The following is a 19,415-nucleotide window of genomic DNA, read 5'->3' as shown; positions in this document are numbered from 1 at the left end:
ACAAAGTGATCATGAACTACATCTTGCTTGTTCATCACCTGAACCTTCTTGCAGTTACTTTGCACATTCATATAACCCTTCTGCATACAGGCAGAAAAACCTCTGGGAAGATGAAGGTCACTTTTTAACAGTGCAGAATACAATGGAGGAATACACAACATAGATTCTTAGCTTAATAGATACTATTTGTTTGGCATATTTGCTGTCCCCTTTTTAGTATTTCACCTCCTCTAAAAGTAAATGAAGCTTGTAAAAGACCTTGCGAGATTTACTTCTTTCCAAGCAAGAAAATTCTAGATAACAAGAGCATTCAAACCTGTATTTTAAAGCAGTTGAATTAGGAAAAAAAAAAAAAAAAAGAGATAAATCTATGCTATTCCTTTAGTATCTTTTTATAACTGTCAAATATTTTTTTAAAAAAAAGGTGCTAACCATACTGAACAGTTTGAAATATAAATTAAATTCATCAGCCTGTGAAAGTCTGAGCCTTAATACAGGGCAAGATGCTCTTTAATATATTTAAAAGTTCACATTGCTCATAAAAGTTACTTCTTCCTCATTTCGGCAGGAAAATGAATGGAGTCCTCTTCTCCAGGTGACTTTGCCTCTTTGACCTGCCATGGCCCAGTGCTCACTTTATCTGGTGATTCATTTTCAATAACTCCAACAGTATTTGTTCTGACATTTTAATTAAAATACGACCACTACCTCATCCTGATGATAAAAAGGCCTATGTGTCAGTGAAAACTAGCTTTTCAGTGCCTCAGTGCACCTGAGGACCCCTATGATCACAGGGTTTCTACAGAAGAATTTCAGTCAGGTTCTAAACAATATATCATTTCAAAACTGGATCACTTTAAACATTAAGATTAATGCTAACCCCCCCAAACGATTAGAAGACTCTAAACTGCAAGCTAATCTTTTCTTCACCAATTGAGACTTTGAAACACACAGTGCTGTCTTGAAAATTTAAGATATATGTTTAATATTAAAAGTTGGAAATTAGCAGGCTTTAAATTAACAAATATCAACATGAAAAGTGTCTGCAGCTCTCCAACCTAATACAGCTTTCTATTTACAAATCCTAGTTGCATTATACGTATTTGTTTTGTAAAGGCTCTTGTACTACAAACCTAGTAAAAAATTTACATCTTTGGGACATCGAAGATGCCTTTCCTGTAAGCAAAAAGAGAAGGAAAAATGCCTAATACTTTACTTCCTATTAAAAGTATGCTGTTGTCTAACAAAACCAAGAAGATATTTGCTTTTTCATTAAAAGGTAGAAGAAAACAAATGTAAAACTGGAAAAGAACACTGAAAAACAAACTTGTGAAAAGCTGAACACAACCCTTTATGAAACACTGTTCTTGGTTACAGAATCCTGAGAGGAAAAAAAGACTAGCCTCATAAAAGACTGCTTTTTTATTTTAAACAGCAGAAAACTCTACCTAAATTCCTGTTACACTTCATGAATAAAGCACAGTAGCAAATATTATAACCAAACCAATTATAAATATTATAAAACAATTCCACATCTTACTAACTTAATATATATGAACATACATACTTCACTGACAGTTAAGTATAATGTTCTTATACAAAAACTATGATTTACTGTATTTAAGTATGAGCATGCTATATTGAAAAATGCTTTGCCAAGGTTAGAACACAGCAACATCTTCTCTGTGCACACTACTTATTCTATCAGCATCTACCAAAAATAAGATTAAATTCAAGATCTCGGGATAAATTACAATGACTTCTGTGGCACTAGAACAAAGTATCTCAGGGACAATTCCTTTCTAGGCAACAACTGCTCTGTCAACAGCTACTTTCCCCTGGGACTGTGAAACTGTCCATCTCAAGGTCAAAGTTCATGATAGTAGTTGTTAAGTTTTTTAGCCCTAAACTCAAGTTTCCTTGAATTTAGGGCCAAATAGTTAATTATTGGAAATTGCTGGAAATCTCTTCCTGATAACACTGCAGCACATAACAATTTTATGCTTCCACTGCTTGAAGGAGAACCCAGAGAATTTCAACTAAAAACAGTAAACAAGGAAGCACTTGCAGAGAACAAAAAGATGAGCAACAGTCTTCGAATAAGAGAAGGCAAAAAAACCCTAAAAAGCTTGTAGCACTGAGCACATATAGCAGGTGGAGGAGAAAAGCACTAACTTTTGGAGTTTTGATAACTTTTGTTAGGAATACCCAAGTGATAGAAATCACTAAAAACCAGGGTAGTGTAAAAAAAACAGATTCGCAAATATTTCATTTCACTACTGCACCTCTGAAAGACATGCTGAGAAGCAAATATGCTTCCATGAAAAGGAAAGTGTGAAAAATTGAAAAGATCCTAGACACTTACAGTATACTGAAGTTAAACCACAGCTGAAGAAGACTTGGAACATTAGATCACGAAATACAAAAAGGCTGACATCTGTCTAATCAATCTCACTCTCAAAATAGATTCCTTTATTTTGAAATGCTGGTATCTAAATAGCAGCTCACCATATGTTGACTCTGATGACAGATTCAGATGTTCAGTAACAGATACTTTAGTTACAAGGGTAAATTATAGTTTTGCAAAATAATCTCTTAATACTTCTTTTATTTATTTTTACCTTTTTCTGGATTTAGGTTGAATAACTTCTGTACAACAGGCTCTAAATCTTCCCTAGCAGTTTTAGTTGATGGACAGGTCAAATGGACTAAATCTGTTAAAAGAGAAGACACACTAATTACAATCACCAATACACAGATATAGAATACCATTTACAATTTCAGAAGGCACAGAAGGCTTTAGAATCACTGCTCTTCATATAAATCACTTCTTTGAATCCAGAGAAGTACTGTATTATGGAAATACAGTGTATATACACCACACAGAGAAATTTTCTTAATAGATCTTGTAAATATCTCCCTCTTCCACATATGTTGGTAAGATGGAAGTATAATTTAATGTTGGCAGTGCAGAGAGAATGCTGTTCTATGAAAAGGTGTCTATTGATACCAGGAAAAGCAGCACCAAGATTCTGGATGACACATTGTATTTGCCATTTATGACCTCCAGAAACCCCAAGAACATTCTTATCAGTGTTGACAGTCTAGTAGTTCAACAACATACTAAACCCAGAAATACCACTACTTTCATCAGCACTCTCCTTTAAGAGCTAAATTGGGACTGAGTGGGAATTGGGAAATTTGGCTACTCACAGTTTAAGTCTGGCTGTACAGGAGTAAGTGGGAAGCTATTTTTCTCCACTGAAGTAAAAAATTGCAGCAAGACTTCCATTTCTTTTATTGTACTGAACAGTAAATAGGAGATAAAGTGAACAGACACAGGTTTTAAGTTACAGCTCAAGTGGGCTGGCAGTTCACTCTTTCTCTCCAGCCACACAGAGAATGAAGAACACTGAGAACACTGTTAAATTTTGACAAACTACAGAGAATTTGAAGATAAGCACTGCTGAATAGCAGAGAAATGTTCTACATTTCATTCATCCACCTTCTTAAAGGATGGGAGAAACAACAGTTTTGTGTTGCGGTAAGGGTGAAATTAGGTTAGGTGGGCCAGCAAGGATTTCTAATAATTTGCAAAACTGATTTCAAGTACTTGATTTCAAGAGGTGCTCTGTACACATCAGAAACAAATCAGAGAGTACAGCAAATCCATGCTGGAAAAAGATGGCGTGAAAAGATTATGGACCACTAGAACATATTTTTGGAACTGTATAATTAATCAAAATTCACCTTACAGCGTAAGCAAATCAATGTCACTAAATCCAATTTTGAATTTGTGAAAATTCACAGTTTTGCTTGAATAATGCAGATTTGATATTTAGATTTCTTGTTAATGCACTTGTTTTCATGAAAAAAAAAGTTGCTAAACAGATTCCTCACAGAACATACTGTTCCTTTATTTGTTCTGTTTTGCAAACCAGTGAAGTTGCTGACTCCTTGGAAAAGATAATCACTTGATGCAGCTCTTGACCTCTTTTCTGTTCCATTGGTCTCTATTCAGATGCAGAAGCAGGTACTCTGCTGCTTCATCCCCCAATTCTACATCCATTCACTCAGAAATTTAAAAGCTTCATCCTGAAGTTTTTTATAAAGCCACCTTAACTGACTCATTTGCTGCTGAACAGTTGTCTGCAAACTCAGCAGCAGAGAAGTATCTGTCAGAGAATCATGAAGTTGAATGTATCTTTGTGCAAAGTTTAAACTGATTCTTTTTTTCTTCATTACTGTATATTTCTGATCGATTTAACATCAATGTATACCAACAGCATTATTTTAAATCCATATAACATTTCTTTCTTTTCAATCCGAAGTCTGGATATATTTGTGTCATTATTTACAACTATGTCACATGTATCTTGCATCATTTCCTGGCTGCAGTTATGCTACAGAAAGTTTGACACTGACTCCAAAAGGACCAGAAATTTAACCCTTCATGCTCCTCTTCTTTTGGACTACACACACAAACATTTTATCCAAACATTAATATTCATTTTTTATTGAACCAAAAGCAAACCATCTGTCTATAAAGAGTATGTACTAAGTAAAAGAAAACAGGTCGTGATAATGAAAGTCTCCCTGTAATCTTAACTAAACCTTTACAATCCCAAACATTGTAACAGAATGTACTCTTTCCTCAAAAAAAAAAAAAAAAAAGCTATAAATCACTGAAGTTCACATCACTTTCTATAAAATCTTTTTTATTATCTTTAAGGTTATGGCTATGAGTCACAGTCATCAGTATATATTTTGATTATATTTGATTTACTCAGGTATAACTGCATTAGTTACAGTGGTTGCCAACATTTGTCTTCAAGTAATTCTTCTAGCAGGAAGAACGATGAGTTTAGTTCATGATTTCATCATTACAGTCTCAATTTTTAGGGCAAGTGAAGGAGTTTGGTTCCACTCAACTGGCAATACAGATTATGTGCCTGTCATTTATGCAGTGTGATCAAAGAGTAGATGTATTTGTATACTTATCTTAAATAATTGTTTGAAGGAGAAATCAGTCAGGTTAAAGCCCATTTACAGATAATGATGTAAAAATTTTTTAAAAAATTATGAAATATGTCCCATAACTAGAACTCAACTATACCTAAAGTAGAACTACATTACTTTAATAAACAAAGACAAATTTCATTATGGAATATAGTACCTTCTCTTCTGAAATGAGAAGAATTTATGGAGAAAAGTAAATAACAACCTTAATTTTTCAGCACCACAGAAATTCTCATGAAACTAATAATTTGTGTCTACTTGAACATCAATCCTTTAGTTTCACTTCCTGAAACATATATAATTTGTGAACACTTAAATAATGCAAATCAGTTATTTAAAGGATAAATATTAAAAATATGCTTTACAGCACTAAATTCTTAATTACAGGATTATCTTTTTTTTATTATTTAAGTAGGAAATACAACTTTGAGTGACTTAATCGTTTAGTTCACCCTTCTTATGCAAGGAACTGAGTTCGAGCCCAGGTAACAGCAAAATAAATAGGTTATTATTACAGTTACTTATTTTTTGTTAAAAAGCATTAGGTGAGGTAAACTTTAATTCTATTTCTCTTCTATAGTGTCCCAAATTGGTAATCTATTTAACAGAATTTAGAAGCAGAATTTGGAAAGAAAAGTAAATATCCAGTAAGAACATTGTGTTGCTCATCTATTTCAAGTTCATATAAAATACCAACAGTCATAAAGAAAAAATAGAAAATAAAAATAAAAAATACACACATAGAAAACCATTAATGGAAATAATAGGATGTCCCTTCTAGAAATGTGATCTCTCAGATATTTTTAGAATTAAAGAATCTAATGCAGTAGACAACAATAACAAAGTTCTTAAAATAATTCCTATAACTTTACCTCACATATTTCATGACGTACTCCTTTCCTCCAAATTTCGTAAGGTGACATAATCCCACCTCCCCCAAAACTTTCAGAGGATAAAAAGCCCCCAAGACAGTGTACTTCAATGTAACAGTTCAGCTAAGGTAGTGCATTTTCAAAAAAACAAACTAACAACAAACTACCAGTAAGATTCATGTGCTTTAGAATGTTTTTTAATCTACTGAAGGAAAGATTTATTATTGTGTCAGTGAAAATATTGTGTTAGGTCTATTAACCTACTAATTAATTGTTCAGTATATCCCAATTAAGAAAATGGCAGAAACAAGAACATATGCTCCAAAGTATTCTGCTAGAAATAATACTGAAAAATACTTCATGCTTGTACTGAGAACCTATCCCTATGAAAACAAAAACTTGTAGTATTTTTTATGAGGCCGCAGAGTCCTATGACGTAATGAGTGTCTTAAATTTCAAAGGTAGTTTGAAAGGGGAAAAAAAAAAACCAAACATGCAGCTATGTTAACTAAGATCCTACCTTTTTGCTTATAGGTTTTTTCAGAAATGATTTAAGAAAATACTTCGGGTGGGTTTTTGCCCTTTAATTGTCATGGTAAACTAAATTATTGGCAGAAAATTTTACAAAGAAAACATTTCTAAGCTAAAAAATCTCTTAATAATTTGACTTGAAGACGGCACAATTTTAGCTAGTTACAGTGGAAAAGAAACAGTCTGCTAGAGCTCTCCATTAAACTTACCTGCCATTCTATGAAATCTTCAGTTGTCTTAAACGTCGTAGAATAAACAAAATATGCAATTCTAATACTTTTTTAAAATTGAAAAACAAATACAGCAGTCATAACAAAAAGCTCTTTGTTGGTGCTATTTTATAATTACAGTACAGTCAACAGAGTATTGTCCCAGTACTAATAAGACTACAACTATAAAGCTTATTAGCCACATCAGTGTTAAAAAGAACATTTGATGGTTGATTCATTTGAAAGTAAATAACAATATACTTTATTACCATGAAAATCACAGTAAGACTTAAATAATTATCACATGTAAATTTTTAAAAAAATCAAATGCAACAAGAATCTTGTATGATTCCTAAGCCATGTGAAACAGTACACAACTGTTATAGATTGAAGACAATGGACTATTTCTCTCATCTGCTGGTAACAGTAGCATAGCACACACTGTTTTCTCATGTAATAGCCTGATCATTGTGTAGCAGATGAATGATACGCAAATACTTTACATTTTGTTCCAGAGTTGACAGAGTCAAAGGGAAAAATATAGTTAAGGTTACATATACACTGTACTTACACGTGTCCTTCATGCACGTCATGGTGGAGGAACACAACTCTATGACACAAACTGCTGGTTTTCCCGGATCCACTGGAGGCACTGTCAAAACGGAAACCTATCAAGCAGAAAGAACAACTCATGTTAAAGCAGAGTAATATGGAGAATGAGGAAATCAACACAATTCTGAGTAAAGGTGAAAATTAATTGCAGACAGTTAATACAATTCCATTTTCTGGTTTATTAGTAACAATTTGTGCAATCAATCCTGCAGAATTTGAGCATTCAAGAATTTCTACCCAACTCAGCAAGGCCACCTTTGTTAGGAATGTCTGCAGCAGTGGAACAGAAAGAAAACAGCCCTATCACAGCCCTTTCCAAAAGGATGACAGTGTGGAAACTCTGTTGATAAGAGACTGCAAAATTCTTTTTGAACACGAGGCAGAGCACTGCTAGGTGAAAATGACTGAAGGACTTTTGTGTAGGATTAGTAGTAGCAAGACTTAGGAAGAACAGACTTCTCTGTCATATATGTTCTTATTTTGCAGATTCTATTTAACCTACAAGAATACAGGAAGTGTCCAGAAAAGACACAACACAGATTAATACCCTCTAAAATTAAGGCCTGTAAAAGACTGATAAAGCAGAAACATTTAAAGAAGGATCCGAAGGCATACAATAAGAACTTGGAACAGTAAAAGTAAATGTTAAAAAAAACAGAATAACTTTGAACAACATTTAGATAAGAAAATATAACAGTTAATACTAAGGGTAACAGTTTACAAAAAAGCAAGCAAAATGAACTACCTTAAAGACAGCAATTAGATTAATTAATATAGTGCAAACCAAACAGGGAAACCCAAGTCCTTTAACTAAAATAAAATTCCTAACAGTTTTATAGAGACTAATGAATTAAACAATTATCAGTTAAGAGAACTGACTAAAAAACCTGGATTCAATCAGAAACAAAAGCATGAATTAATTCCTTCCAAGAACTAAATATTTATACATACAATTCACAATTCATGCAGAGGTGATACAAAATTGATATATACCTGTTGCTCTGAATCCGTGTTTAGTACAGACTGATCTGTAATGAGAACTGCTCTGGAGATCTGCCTACAATTAAATAAAACAATCATGGCATTTGTCAAAAAAAATAAAAATAGCAATTTGGATTCACAGTTTTGGCAATACCAATCTAGACAGAATACTGTGGGAAAGCTACTTAACCATATAATTATTAATATGATTGTTAGTGGGATGTTTTGCCTGTTGCTGAAGTAGGAACATTAATAATGTATTTTCAATGACCAAAATAGATGACAAATAAATAAGCCAGTGCGATTATATAAAACAGCTTGAATACCCTTCTGATTTTTATAAAATTGTTTCTTTAATCAAGATTAGTAGCAGCATGTTACAGGGCTTTTTAGGTTCCAAACAGCACAGAACATTTAGGATTAATGGGAAATACACTAGGGTGGAGTTGATGAATTGAAGGTTCTAATCCTCCACTGCCTGTGACTATTTCTGCACTGCACCTACTACTACAGTTTTGCTACTACCTTCTCTGCACTGTTTTAAAGACAAAAGCAGTATATGTCCCATGTTTTTGTCCAGAATAAGCAAAATCACAGAAACCAATGACTTTTAATACTTTTCTAAACCTGCACAAATTTAAAAGCATGAACAGCAATAGGCACCTCCACCTTCCAAACACTTTAATGCATGAAATCTCTAATGTACTTAAGAGATAATGCTTTTCTTTTTTTTTTTCTTTTTTTTTTTAAATATGGAAAAGGGCAGTGTGATTTAGAGGACAATTTAAGAAAACCTAAAGATAGAAAGTGTATGGTACGCCCTCGATTATATAGAAGAGAAAAATTATTCACAGAACTAAACTATACTGCAAAGATAAAGCAGGAGACAATAATCTCTTAAATTTATCTTGCAGGGTACTCTATATATTCTTATTTAAATAAATTTCTACGTTTACTGTTTTACTACATACCTGTAACACACTTTTGTGCATACGCTCTCTGAAAGGTAACTATCTTCCACAATAAAATAGTTAGCACTTATTCTTTGGCCAAAATGATCCACAATAGCTTTGCAACTGTTTAAAAAAAATCAAACCAAAATAAGAAATTTAGTTATAAGGCAACAAAAGCTTGTGTAAGTTTTTGAAATTGAGTTATACAGCACATCATTTACATTTTTCAAGTAAGTTAGCTACACATTTCCTTAACACACCAACCCCTAAACCAAATCAACTGAAACTGATAACTGTATCCTAGACTTATACAGTCTACCTGTTATACACAAATTCTTACACGCATTGTCATTATTGATAACGATATCAGGACATTATTAAATTGGTCAGTTTATATAAAAAAAAAAAAAAAGCTAATAACACTGGCATTTGATTGTACATGAAAACAGCACACATTTCTTACCTCATGATACATGGAGAAGTAATACTGGGAACTATTTTGTGGATGCTATGCTACCACAGTGTCATTTTTCCCCAGTCAGCAATCTTTATCAAAGACAAGTTTATTTTTACAATAATATTTGACAAATTAAATGGTAAACTAACTTAAGAGATGTAAGAAAAATCCCTGAGAAATGTGTGCGTGAAACTGTTACAAAAGACTTTTTTTTATCTTCTACACTTGTGGCTAAATATACTATTTATCTCTAAATTACACACAAGAAGGATTAACTATAGTCACATTGCTATAAGAGTAACAGAAATGTTCCTGATTCAGTTTGTCTTTGAATATATACAAATTGTAACCTAAAGGTGTACCTCAGGCAATACCTGAAAAAGTTAAAAAACCCAACAAAACTACAACAAAACCAAAACTCAACCCAAGACACACCCACCATCAAAACAAAATGAGAATAATTAACAGCTGAGACACTACTACAAAAATTTTCAGAGCCAAGTGCAACAAAACAGACTAAAACTTATAAATGGGACGGAAATGCAAACCACAGAAAAAAAGTAATTCAGAGATCTGAAATGAGAACAGGATACAAATGTCAGATTTTAATGGGGGAAAAAAAAATCTCTATGAAAGAACAAACTTCAGACTTATATATAACATATATGAAACTAAATGATATGTATGAGACCAATAAAAAGAAGGCTGCATACAGATACTAACTAAAACCAACCTCTACTGCTGCTTCTTATATGCCATGATTTGTGTTCAGTTTAATTGTACATATTTTCCTCAAAATGAGACAGGACAAACATTTTTAGAAACCCCTACAGGTTTAAAGAGCAACTATCTTAATGAATGCTTTTCCTGTCTAAAGTGAAAGGAAAATGCATGCGCTACAATTTCTTTCCCTATAGTTTGCTTCCATATTCTAAACATCTTTAAGGCTTAGTATCAATTTCTAAAACAAGATTTTAAGGTTTTTCTACAATATCAGAATGTTTACTGTACAAATAAATAAAGCAAATTATCTTAACTTTTGCTTAGTGTATGAAAGTTACTGTTTTTTTTAAAAATTAAACTATTCTGAATTGGTATCTCAATGTTTCAGTCAATGCAATATATATATATCAAACAAGCAAGTTCTCTCACACACATTTACACACACACACACACACGCATGGGCAAACATGAAAAGAAACAAAAGGATGCCTAAGATTGAGATCCTTTACAGATTTAATTGTGTTACATCACAGCACAACATTATTTCTGTATCAGTAAATACCTGACACAGAAGTTATGCCTTAGGAATAAACAGCATTTCTCTAACTTCTTGTTACTCATTGGCTTCTGTGATCCAAACAGTCTGAAACTAGAGATGAGAACCAAACCTAAATAAATAATAGCAATCAGCTGGCACTAGCTTTAGTAAACCAGCTGCTTGTATAGTCTGAAATGAAAACTGAAAAAGGGTGCACACAACGCTTATTTGCAGCTCTTAAGAGGTTTATGACCATTAGGCTCATTTTTATAACACCAGCTGCTAATGCTGATTTCACAAGAAGCTGGTACTACATATATACCGACATTCAGATTCCACAGGTAACATGAAAACAGTAATTAAAAGAAGTTTAATGGTACAAGCACCATGTAACTTTAAACATGTAGTACTCTTCATACAGTTTCAATCACATTCTATTCAACATGTGTTTCACTTGGAACTTTAAGGAGTTTTTTCTCAATCTTAATCTAACTAATTTAACTCTCAAGCACGCATTTGAATACTGCAAATAAACAAGGAAGTCAAGCTGCTACAGTTCATTTCTAATTATAACCTTTCTTATTGTTTATGAAACAATTTCCCCTGCCACCCCCTAAACATTTCTGAAGAGGAAAGGTTGATTAAATGTCATGTTGCATCACTCAAAGCCAGCAAAAGCAACTACACTTTATTTTCCTGCTCAGTGTTGTTTCCTCTCCTTTGTTCAGGAATAGCTATCAGGTCATATGTTTGATAAGATTTTAAACTGAAAAAGAGATAGTGCTTTTAATTTCAGTCTCCACTTTACTTCAAAGGATGATGCTGAGAAATTTTCTTTCAAGTACTGCTTCCAAATATGGAAAACACTTATGCACTGACATTATCAGGTCTCTGTCATCTGATATGTGTTGCGACAATGAATCATACAGAACCCTCCATTGACCTTCTTTCAATGTGTCTAGATAAAAGGATGAAAATTAGAATCCATCTCCTTGCAGTGCCACGAGTTATAAATGTACTTTATAGGGCTCATTATCCAAACTAATGGACTAAGGGCGACATCCTTGAAATGGACTTACCAGCACTGACAAAGCCAGTATGCAATATTTCAAGAAAGATATGTAAATTACTATGTGTTTGCTATATCTTTTTATTACAGATGTATAAATTTCCATTTATCATATCTTTTCCATTTTTGAGACAGAATTATGTAATTGGAAACATATGTAAAGTGTGATCAACATAAAATGCCGACCACTACTATTAATTCAATACATGTAATTTAAAATACTTTAAATTTTATCATAGGTACCCAAAGTGACCTATAATAAACACAGAGAAAATAAACAACAAAAAAATTTAGTTTTCATGCATACATTCAATGTGCTTTTTCCTCAGCCTAAGGAATATGATGTGGTTTTTATTTTCTAACAGCGTCAGAGTTATATCACAAACGCTGGATGTTCTGCATATGTACTGAAACAGCAGACCTAATCTGATAAAATACGTTAAAAAATAGAAATTTGAAGCGGATTGCCAAATTACCAGAAGCTTTTATGTCTATAAAAAGGGCTATAGTAAAATGATAAAAAAATAGTTGGGGATGAAATCTACTCTCTGTATATACAGTTATGGGTAGCAAAAAAGTGATAAAGCAATTCAACTAGATATTGAATGGTGTTTTATTTTTCTTGTGCTAGAAAGAATGTTAGCCATGTCTAGAAAGGAGTTGAAATAAGCTTTGGTGCTATTTAGGGACTTCAAATTAAACTGTAAATTATCAATAAAAAGTTTGAGAAGAAAATCAAGGCTGTAGCTGTAAATATCATTTTCCTTCCATGTACTACAGCAAGAATATTAAAAAGAGTGAAAAAATAACTGCACTAAGGAAGATGCTTATGAAATAGTAATGAATACTGCACAATCTGATTCAATTTCTACTGTTACGAGTTTAACCTATTTGTAACCAAGGCAAGCTGCCTCTGAAACTAGACAGCTGCACTGACAACGAGATATGAATTTGTCTGTTACCAATTACTATTAATGGCCTGTTGACTCAAAAGCTCAGTAACTCATAAATACCCTCATTAACAATTTGATAGCTGATTTTTATTAGGCAACACAGTGAAGTCCAAAGTCAAGAGGAAACTAGAGCTGGTGCAGGGGGCGAATGAATACACAGTAAAAGAAAGAGAGAACATGAAGAAAGAAAAAGAAGGGAAAGGAAATAGTGATGAACTTAGCAACAAACTGGATAGCTTCTAAGTAACTAAGGAAAAGACTTAGCAAATAAAAGCAGAAAATAATACAGAAAGTAATATAACTGAATGAAAGGATAGAACTGGGTGAAAGAAACTCAGCTTTCTGAGTAACATTTTTGCTAGGGTGAAAACGATGATTGAGACTTTGTAAAATTATTAGGAAAAGAAGATAATGTTATATGATCCTTCTTTCATTGCTAAGAATATACTTTTAAACATATTTTGACCTAGGCTGAGTTATTTCCCTCATCTCAAAGAAGTCTGACACTTCTATACAGTTTTTTTTTGTTTACTTTTACTTTGTTGTAGAAATGCTATTTGTAAAATACCTGCTTTGAAATTATGGGAGACCTAAAAAGAGACCACAGAAGCAAGTGGGTGGCTCCAAGGAGAAGGCAGGTGACTAGAGAGGGGAAGCTGGATCTGCTGTGCTGCTTCATATTCAGTATCAGATAATGGCACTATTAAAAGACAATGATTTCGGAACAATGAAAGCCTGGTAAAGTCTTGCAAAGCAGCACTCCACCTTTTTTGGAATACATATAACCTTAACAAAGAAAAAGTTAATTTCAAAGGTCTTCAAAATGTGCAAAGAAAGCTGAAAACTGGGGCATCCAGCACCACTGACAAGATCTCTAGAGTAGTGTTTGGAAGTTGCTAACTGAAAGCTTTGTCTTTCTGAAAGAACAAGTTAGCTATTTAGACATTATCAGAAAATAAAGCTGCCTACAGTAAAAGTTCAAATATTACTGTGAAAATAAACTAGAGTTTATGAAAGGGGAATAATTTCATTTGCATGTGAATCGTGCACTTAGAACAACATCACACATGATGATATACTATCACATTTGCATCTCAAAGTCTAAAACTGTGCCATGAACTTCAGAACCTTAAGGACCTGACAGAAAGATAAAATCTGTTGTTTATGGAATTTCAGGGAAAACAGACACTACTTGACCATGTCATGACAAATGTAGCTACAAGTACTATGCCGAAAGAATCACATGTGCAATGCAACTGGAAAGTAAACACATCACACCCATCATTTAACTACCAGTTTTCTTAAATCTTACTACGTTTTCAACATTTTCTAGAGAACATTTTGAACTTTTCAATTAGAGAAACTAAGCTAAAAACAGACTCAAGAGAACCAAAGCCTGCAATTAAAACCAATAACTGATAAAATGTATGTAACAGAATCCATGACAATTTACAGAGGTGTGAAAAATGTCACTATGGAAAAAACTATGGGTTGATTTTTCTTAGCTTAACTTTAAACCTGCCTACAGGCCTGATATTGTTGTAAAAGAATTTATCCTAGGATAAGAGGGCAGCATAGTTTATGACAACAATCTACCTAAAAACTCATTAAAGTCTTTTCTCTTGGAGTGACATGCATTATCAGCAAAGATTAATCTGATGAGTCTTTAGGTGAGCTCCATTTTTAAAAATGCAATAACAGAGGGCTTTGTTGTCATCTGATGAAAATCAATTAGAGTAGGTAAGGCCACAAGGAAAACTAACATCACTCATCACCAGCCCCCCGGCAGCTGAAATGATTTGTCTTCCAAGCTTGGGTGATCAGGAGCTGTAGTAATATCACAGGGAAATTAATTTAGTTTCTATATTCTAGACCCACTTTCCTTGTTCTGGAGGACCTATACACAAATTACTTTTAATCAAGGTTGATGTGTTATTAATACCAAGGAGGATCTTTGAAGAATCATTTTTTTTTAAATTGACTTCACACATTTTTCATCTGTATTTTGTATATAAACAGAAGGTTACTTATATTACCCTTACCGTCCAGATTCTTTGTCCACTACAAGGCACCGCACAGAATGGCGAAGACAATAGATGCCACCAAATACAGCACACATCCTGGAAACATATTAGGGGGGAAAAAAAAAAGGTTACTCCTATCACAACTAATTGTAATCAATGTGAGTGTGTGTCATAAGCAAGGCAAAGTACAGTGCATGCTGTAGTACATTTTCAATGACATATCTTAATCTCTGAATCAGACAATCAAAAACCAATCAAAATAAAGCATGTTCTATAGTTTGTGTAAAGGATATGTTGATAACTCTTTTTGTATTAGCATTTATCTTTGTCCTCTAAATTGTTATGTTAGCTTCAGCACTCACTCTCTGTTACCAGCTGTAGTCATTCAGGATGGAAAAGCACCTATTTACTGAAGGTGCATAGAATATCTACTGATATTCTGACCACACTACGTTGCACATGGTGTAGACTAAGAATGTAAGAACACATGATAACCATACCAACCTTCTACAGAAATCTACGTGTGATTCAGAAGTAATTTCTCTACCCTTAGAAAACATAGCGTGGGAACTTCATTATTCCAGGGTCATTCTTATTATAATAATACAAAATGCAGAGGATGAAGTTCTTTCACACTTGGTGAGACAAAAGGTAAATCAGTAGGAGCATTTAAAAAAATATTGTTCAAATTATCTTAAAAAAATAAATAACCTTTCTCTTAAAAATTTATAGTCAGCATGGAAATTACCTAGAGGAAAAAAGTAAAGAAAAAAGATTGGGGAGATGTGTCTGATCCCTTACAATACAATTTCAGGTTTGGACTCTGCAGTGTCTGATCTTAGGAATTTTTAATGCATTTTTAAAATATATTTACTTATTTAAGAATCTCCAGTGATTCATTCAGATCAATCAGCTATCACTGACCTCTTCTCATGTATGCTGAAGAGAAAGAATGAACAAATAATCCGCATACTGACATAAACTGCATATCCTTTTCTCAGAGAACCGCTCTATCAGAGACAACTGTCAAATGCTATCAAGTGACATTTGACAATTCTGCCTTTGTCCCACAAGTTAAATACACCTGTGTTCTTCTTGTAATCCCTATTATTCAAAAGTAAATAGCCTCTTATGAGTAAAGGACAAAACAGTCTGTAGCACATTCAATGCAGTCACACACAACTCTTCCATCTTGTAATGCCAGAGAAGGAAACTGGGAGTTTTTGGTGTTCCTGTTATTCAGCTGAGCTTCGGTCTGGCCCAGCCATTTGATGTTCAGCTCAGAGATATAAGGGCAGAGCTGAAACTGGGAGGGCATAAAAATTAGAAATTACACCTGCCTTCTCATAAACAGAGCCTGCCTAGGTATTGTGTTTAAAATAAAAATGTGCAATGTTATTTATCTTTTGGTAGAGTTTACTCTGTAACTTAACAGGCGAGTGTGACTATATTTCTAATACCTGCCTAGAATTAGCTAGGCATCCGACCAGCCAAAGCAAAAAAACAGATCAGAAAGGCAGGCTGGTTTGGCAGAACACAGTTCTCCCAGACTTCTGGGATGATACCAGGATCTTCTTGGTTTACTAACAGGTGGTTTTCTTGGTGGTTTTTGTTTCTTTGGTTGTGGTTTGGTTTGATGAGTTTTGGGGTTTTTTTTATTTTGATGTTAAAGAGCTTTACATATCTGTTCATAGGTGATGAACTCAAAAACTTTCACTTTGCAAACCTGACTTCCTAAACTGGAATGTAACCATATGGGTATTCAAAAGTCCTATTAGGCAGATCAAAGGCAGTTAGTACTGCAATACCTTTTTAAACTGCATGAAGGATGATGTATCACAGGAAACAGCTGAAGCCTGTTACCAACTTGCATCTGAGTAGTACTCCAAAAGGTAGCAGTGTAAGGAAACGTCAGCAGTATCGCTTACTACTGGCAGAAATGAGAAGATCCAGTTCCCTAAAAATACCTCTTCTACCCATACAAAAGCAGGGAGAACACACACCATGTTAAGTCCCAGCCTTGGTTGCCTGGATTGTTGAAGATGACACAAAGGTTAAACATCCACTGAGGAATTATTATAGAGACTTGAGCTACAGGCTTATTATCTCTAATGCTGCAATCTATGGCTTCTTGCCTGACAAATCATGTATTAGGATCTTTCAAACCAACTCAGATGAATTTATTTCATAAGTTGTATAAAAGAACAGCACTATTAACCTAACTAGAACTAAGATTCCTTTGTTAAAAACTGTAAATTATATTTTTCCTTTGACTTCAACCACAGTCAAGGGCTTTTTGATATATGCGCTTTATTTTTCTAGCATGCTTTGAAAGAACTTTTGCTGCTTGGCTGCGCAAAAATGTGAATTACTTATTTTCAAGAGTAGCCTGCTATCCAGTGGAGGAGGGCATGACCTGTTTTCATAGTAGCCCAGCGGAAAACTTCTCTTTTTAAATGAAAATGGAAAGGAATTTTAATTGTGTTGTGCTAAACAATTACAAAGAGCCAAAATACCCATTAAAACAGCCTAGCATGAAAAATTACATGATTAGGAAGAACTTGCCAAAATTATTTAAATATAGAAATTGAAATATTAACTAAACAACATCCCAATAATTTATGACAAAGTAAAATCACTGTGCTAACATTACTTTTATACAATAGTCTATTCAAGATGATTTGACTGTACTTCAAGTACAAGGCAACTCTTTGATACTATTAACCCTAAATGACAGACATTTAAACTGATATTACTCTAATTAACTGGCGACTGCCTACACCAATAATTCAAGTTTTGCTGAAAGATAGCAACAACACTGTACTCAACTTCAACTTTGCCCTGGTGACATCAAATCATATTACAGCTAAATTAACAGTTGTGAAAATTTCTGGCCTGGTAGTCCTCCATCATACACAGCCTTTAAATGCCATTTCAGTTCCCATCAAGGCAGGAATCAACAGTTGTAATTTTTAATACAGCTGTGAAACAATAGGACATATTAAAAGCTGAATTTTTGACAGCATATTCGTGATGATTTATGAGTTTGTATATAATTTGATTATTCTATTAATTTTACTGATTACTGATTCAGCTAATACAGTGAAGGTCACTTACAAAATAAATCTTCATTACATTTCACAGAAAGTAACTGCCTCCAACTAGTTGTTTTCTTTAATTAAACACTAATGCAACAAGAGAGAAAATAGGCTTCAGGGTTGCTGCATCTGTTGCTACAAGAGGAGTTTACTGCTTTGATGTAATGCTCTCCGATATTAATTGAACAAAAATAGAATGTCTCTCCATCTGACATTTTGGTTTTCAACACAGAGATACAATAAACACACTTAAATTGCAGACTGATCCTTAGTTCATTCTGAAACTACATAAAAGTACTGGAAAGCCATATCACATAGTTTCACACCAAAAAAAGCAGGTTTTATTTCTAGCATACAGATTGTCTTTTACTTTCTAAAATGCATGGAGAAAATTGAGTATTTCTCTCCCCAACAGTGCAGTCCCATATACAAAAACTATATGCTTCCCTCCTTAAAGATGAATACTGCATGTACAGCACAGCAAGCTTTGGAGAAAGATCAAAAAAAACCATGCCAAGTGCTGAATTAATGAATCGTTCTATCAATTATTTTACACTCAGAGTAAGCTGTTCTTATGTTAAATTCTGTGGTTCCTTAAAGGTCCCTAGAACTTCAGCATTTCCTACAGTATTGGTGTGTTCTAAACACATTAAAGTGGAGAATACAGACAAATCAGATAAATAAAACAGCTACAGTTAAAAATAAAGATAGGCAATTTTCCTAGCAGAGTTCCCATAAAAAAGTGAAATCTTAGTATGTGCACCCAACTGGATGAAGACAAAAAAACCAAACACCACGACAAAACCACAAACCAGCACCAAAGATATAATTAAAATAATAATCAGTGTCAACCAGAACTGTCCTGACATTTGGAGAGCTATTGCAAAGGATAATATGCAAATAAATGCTTAAGCAAGGAAGTGAGGAGTCAAATATTTTTGTTTTCCTGGAGACAGTGTTTAGCATTCCTGTAAAATTAAAAAAAGGTCCCAAAAGATTACAGAATCAGCTTACTCTATAAATCTAATTAGCAAAGTGACAGTTTTAAAACTGTCACAGAGTTCCTGCACAGTTATCAACTGGAAGTTAGATAACTTCCGAACAGTATTTTGCAGGAACCACAGTTTTCATGCCTCTACTCATACCGCAAGATAATTTCTTCACCAGATCTTCACTTCTGTCCTAAAACACTAAAGGAAATTCCTAGCACTGTGACTGGGAAATGCTACAGAAAGAGTTGCTGTAATGGCAAAGCTCCAAATTAAAACACTGGGGGGAAAATAAAACACAGGGGGGAAAAAAAGAACGAGGACTTCTCATTTCAGTTTCAGTGAGCTCTTTTCGTGGAGGAAGACACAAAGGCAGGAATGGTAACA

At 33.7% G+C, this 19,415-nt stretch overlaps 1 protein-coding gene across 7 annotated transcripts in view; it reads right to left on the bottom strand.

The window, feature by feature from the left end:
* CHM (CHM, Rab escort protein 1) overlaps positions 1-19,415 on the bottom strand; it is an 86,049-nt gene that overhangs the window by 6,653 nt on the left and 59,981 nt on the right. For all 7 annotated transcript variants that reach the window (XM_026848626.1, XM_026848620.1, XM_026848621.1 and 4 more), the window contains 5 exons: positions 14,960-15,037; positions 9,196-9,300; positions 8,237-8,300; positions 7,203-7,299; positions 2,622-2,714 (listed from right to left, as the gene is read on the bottom strand). In XM_026848626.1, the coding sequence (XP_026704427.1) occupies positions 2,622-2,714; positions 7,203-7,299; positions 8,237-8,300; positions 9,196-9,300; positions 14,960-15,037 (437 nt within the window). The remainder of the gene's footprint in view (positions 1-2,621; positions 2,715-7,202; positions 7,300-8,236; positions 8,301-9,195; positions 9,301-14,959; positions 15,038-19,415) is intronic.

This window comes from Athene cunicularia (genome assembly GCF_003259725.1).
Source record: "Athene cunicularia isolate RWA chromosome 4 unlocalized genomic scaffold, athCun1 chr4_part3, whole genome shotgun sequence".
Lineage (NCBI taxonomy): Eukaryota > Metazoa > Chordata > Aves > Strigiformes > Strigidae > Athene > Athene cunicularia.
This window is presented reverse-complemented; position numbering and strand designations above follow the sequence as displayed.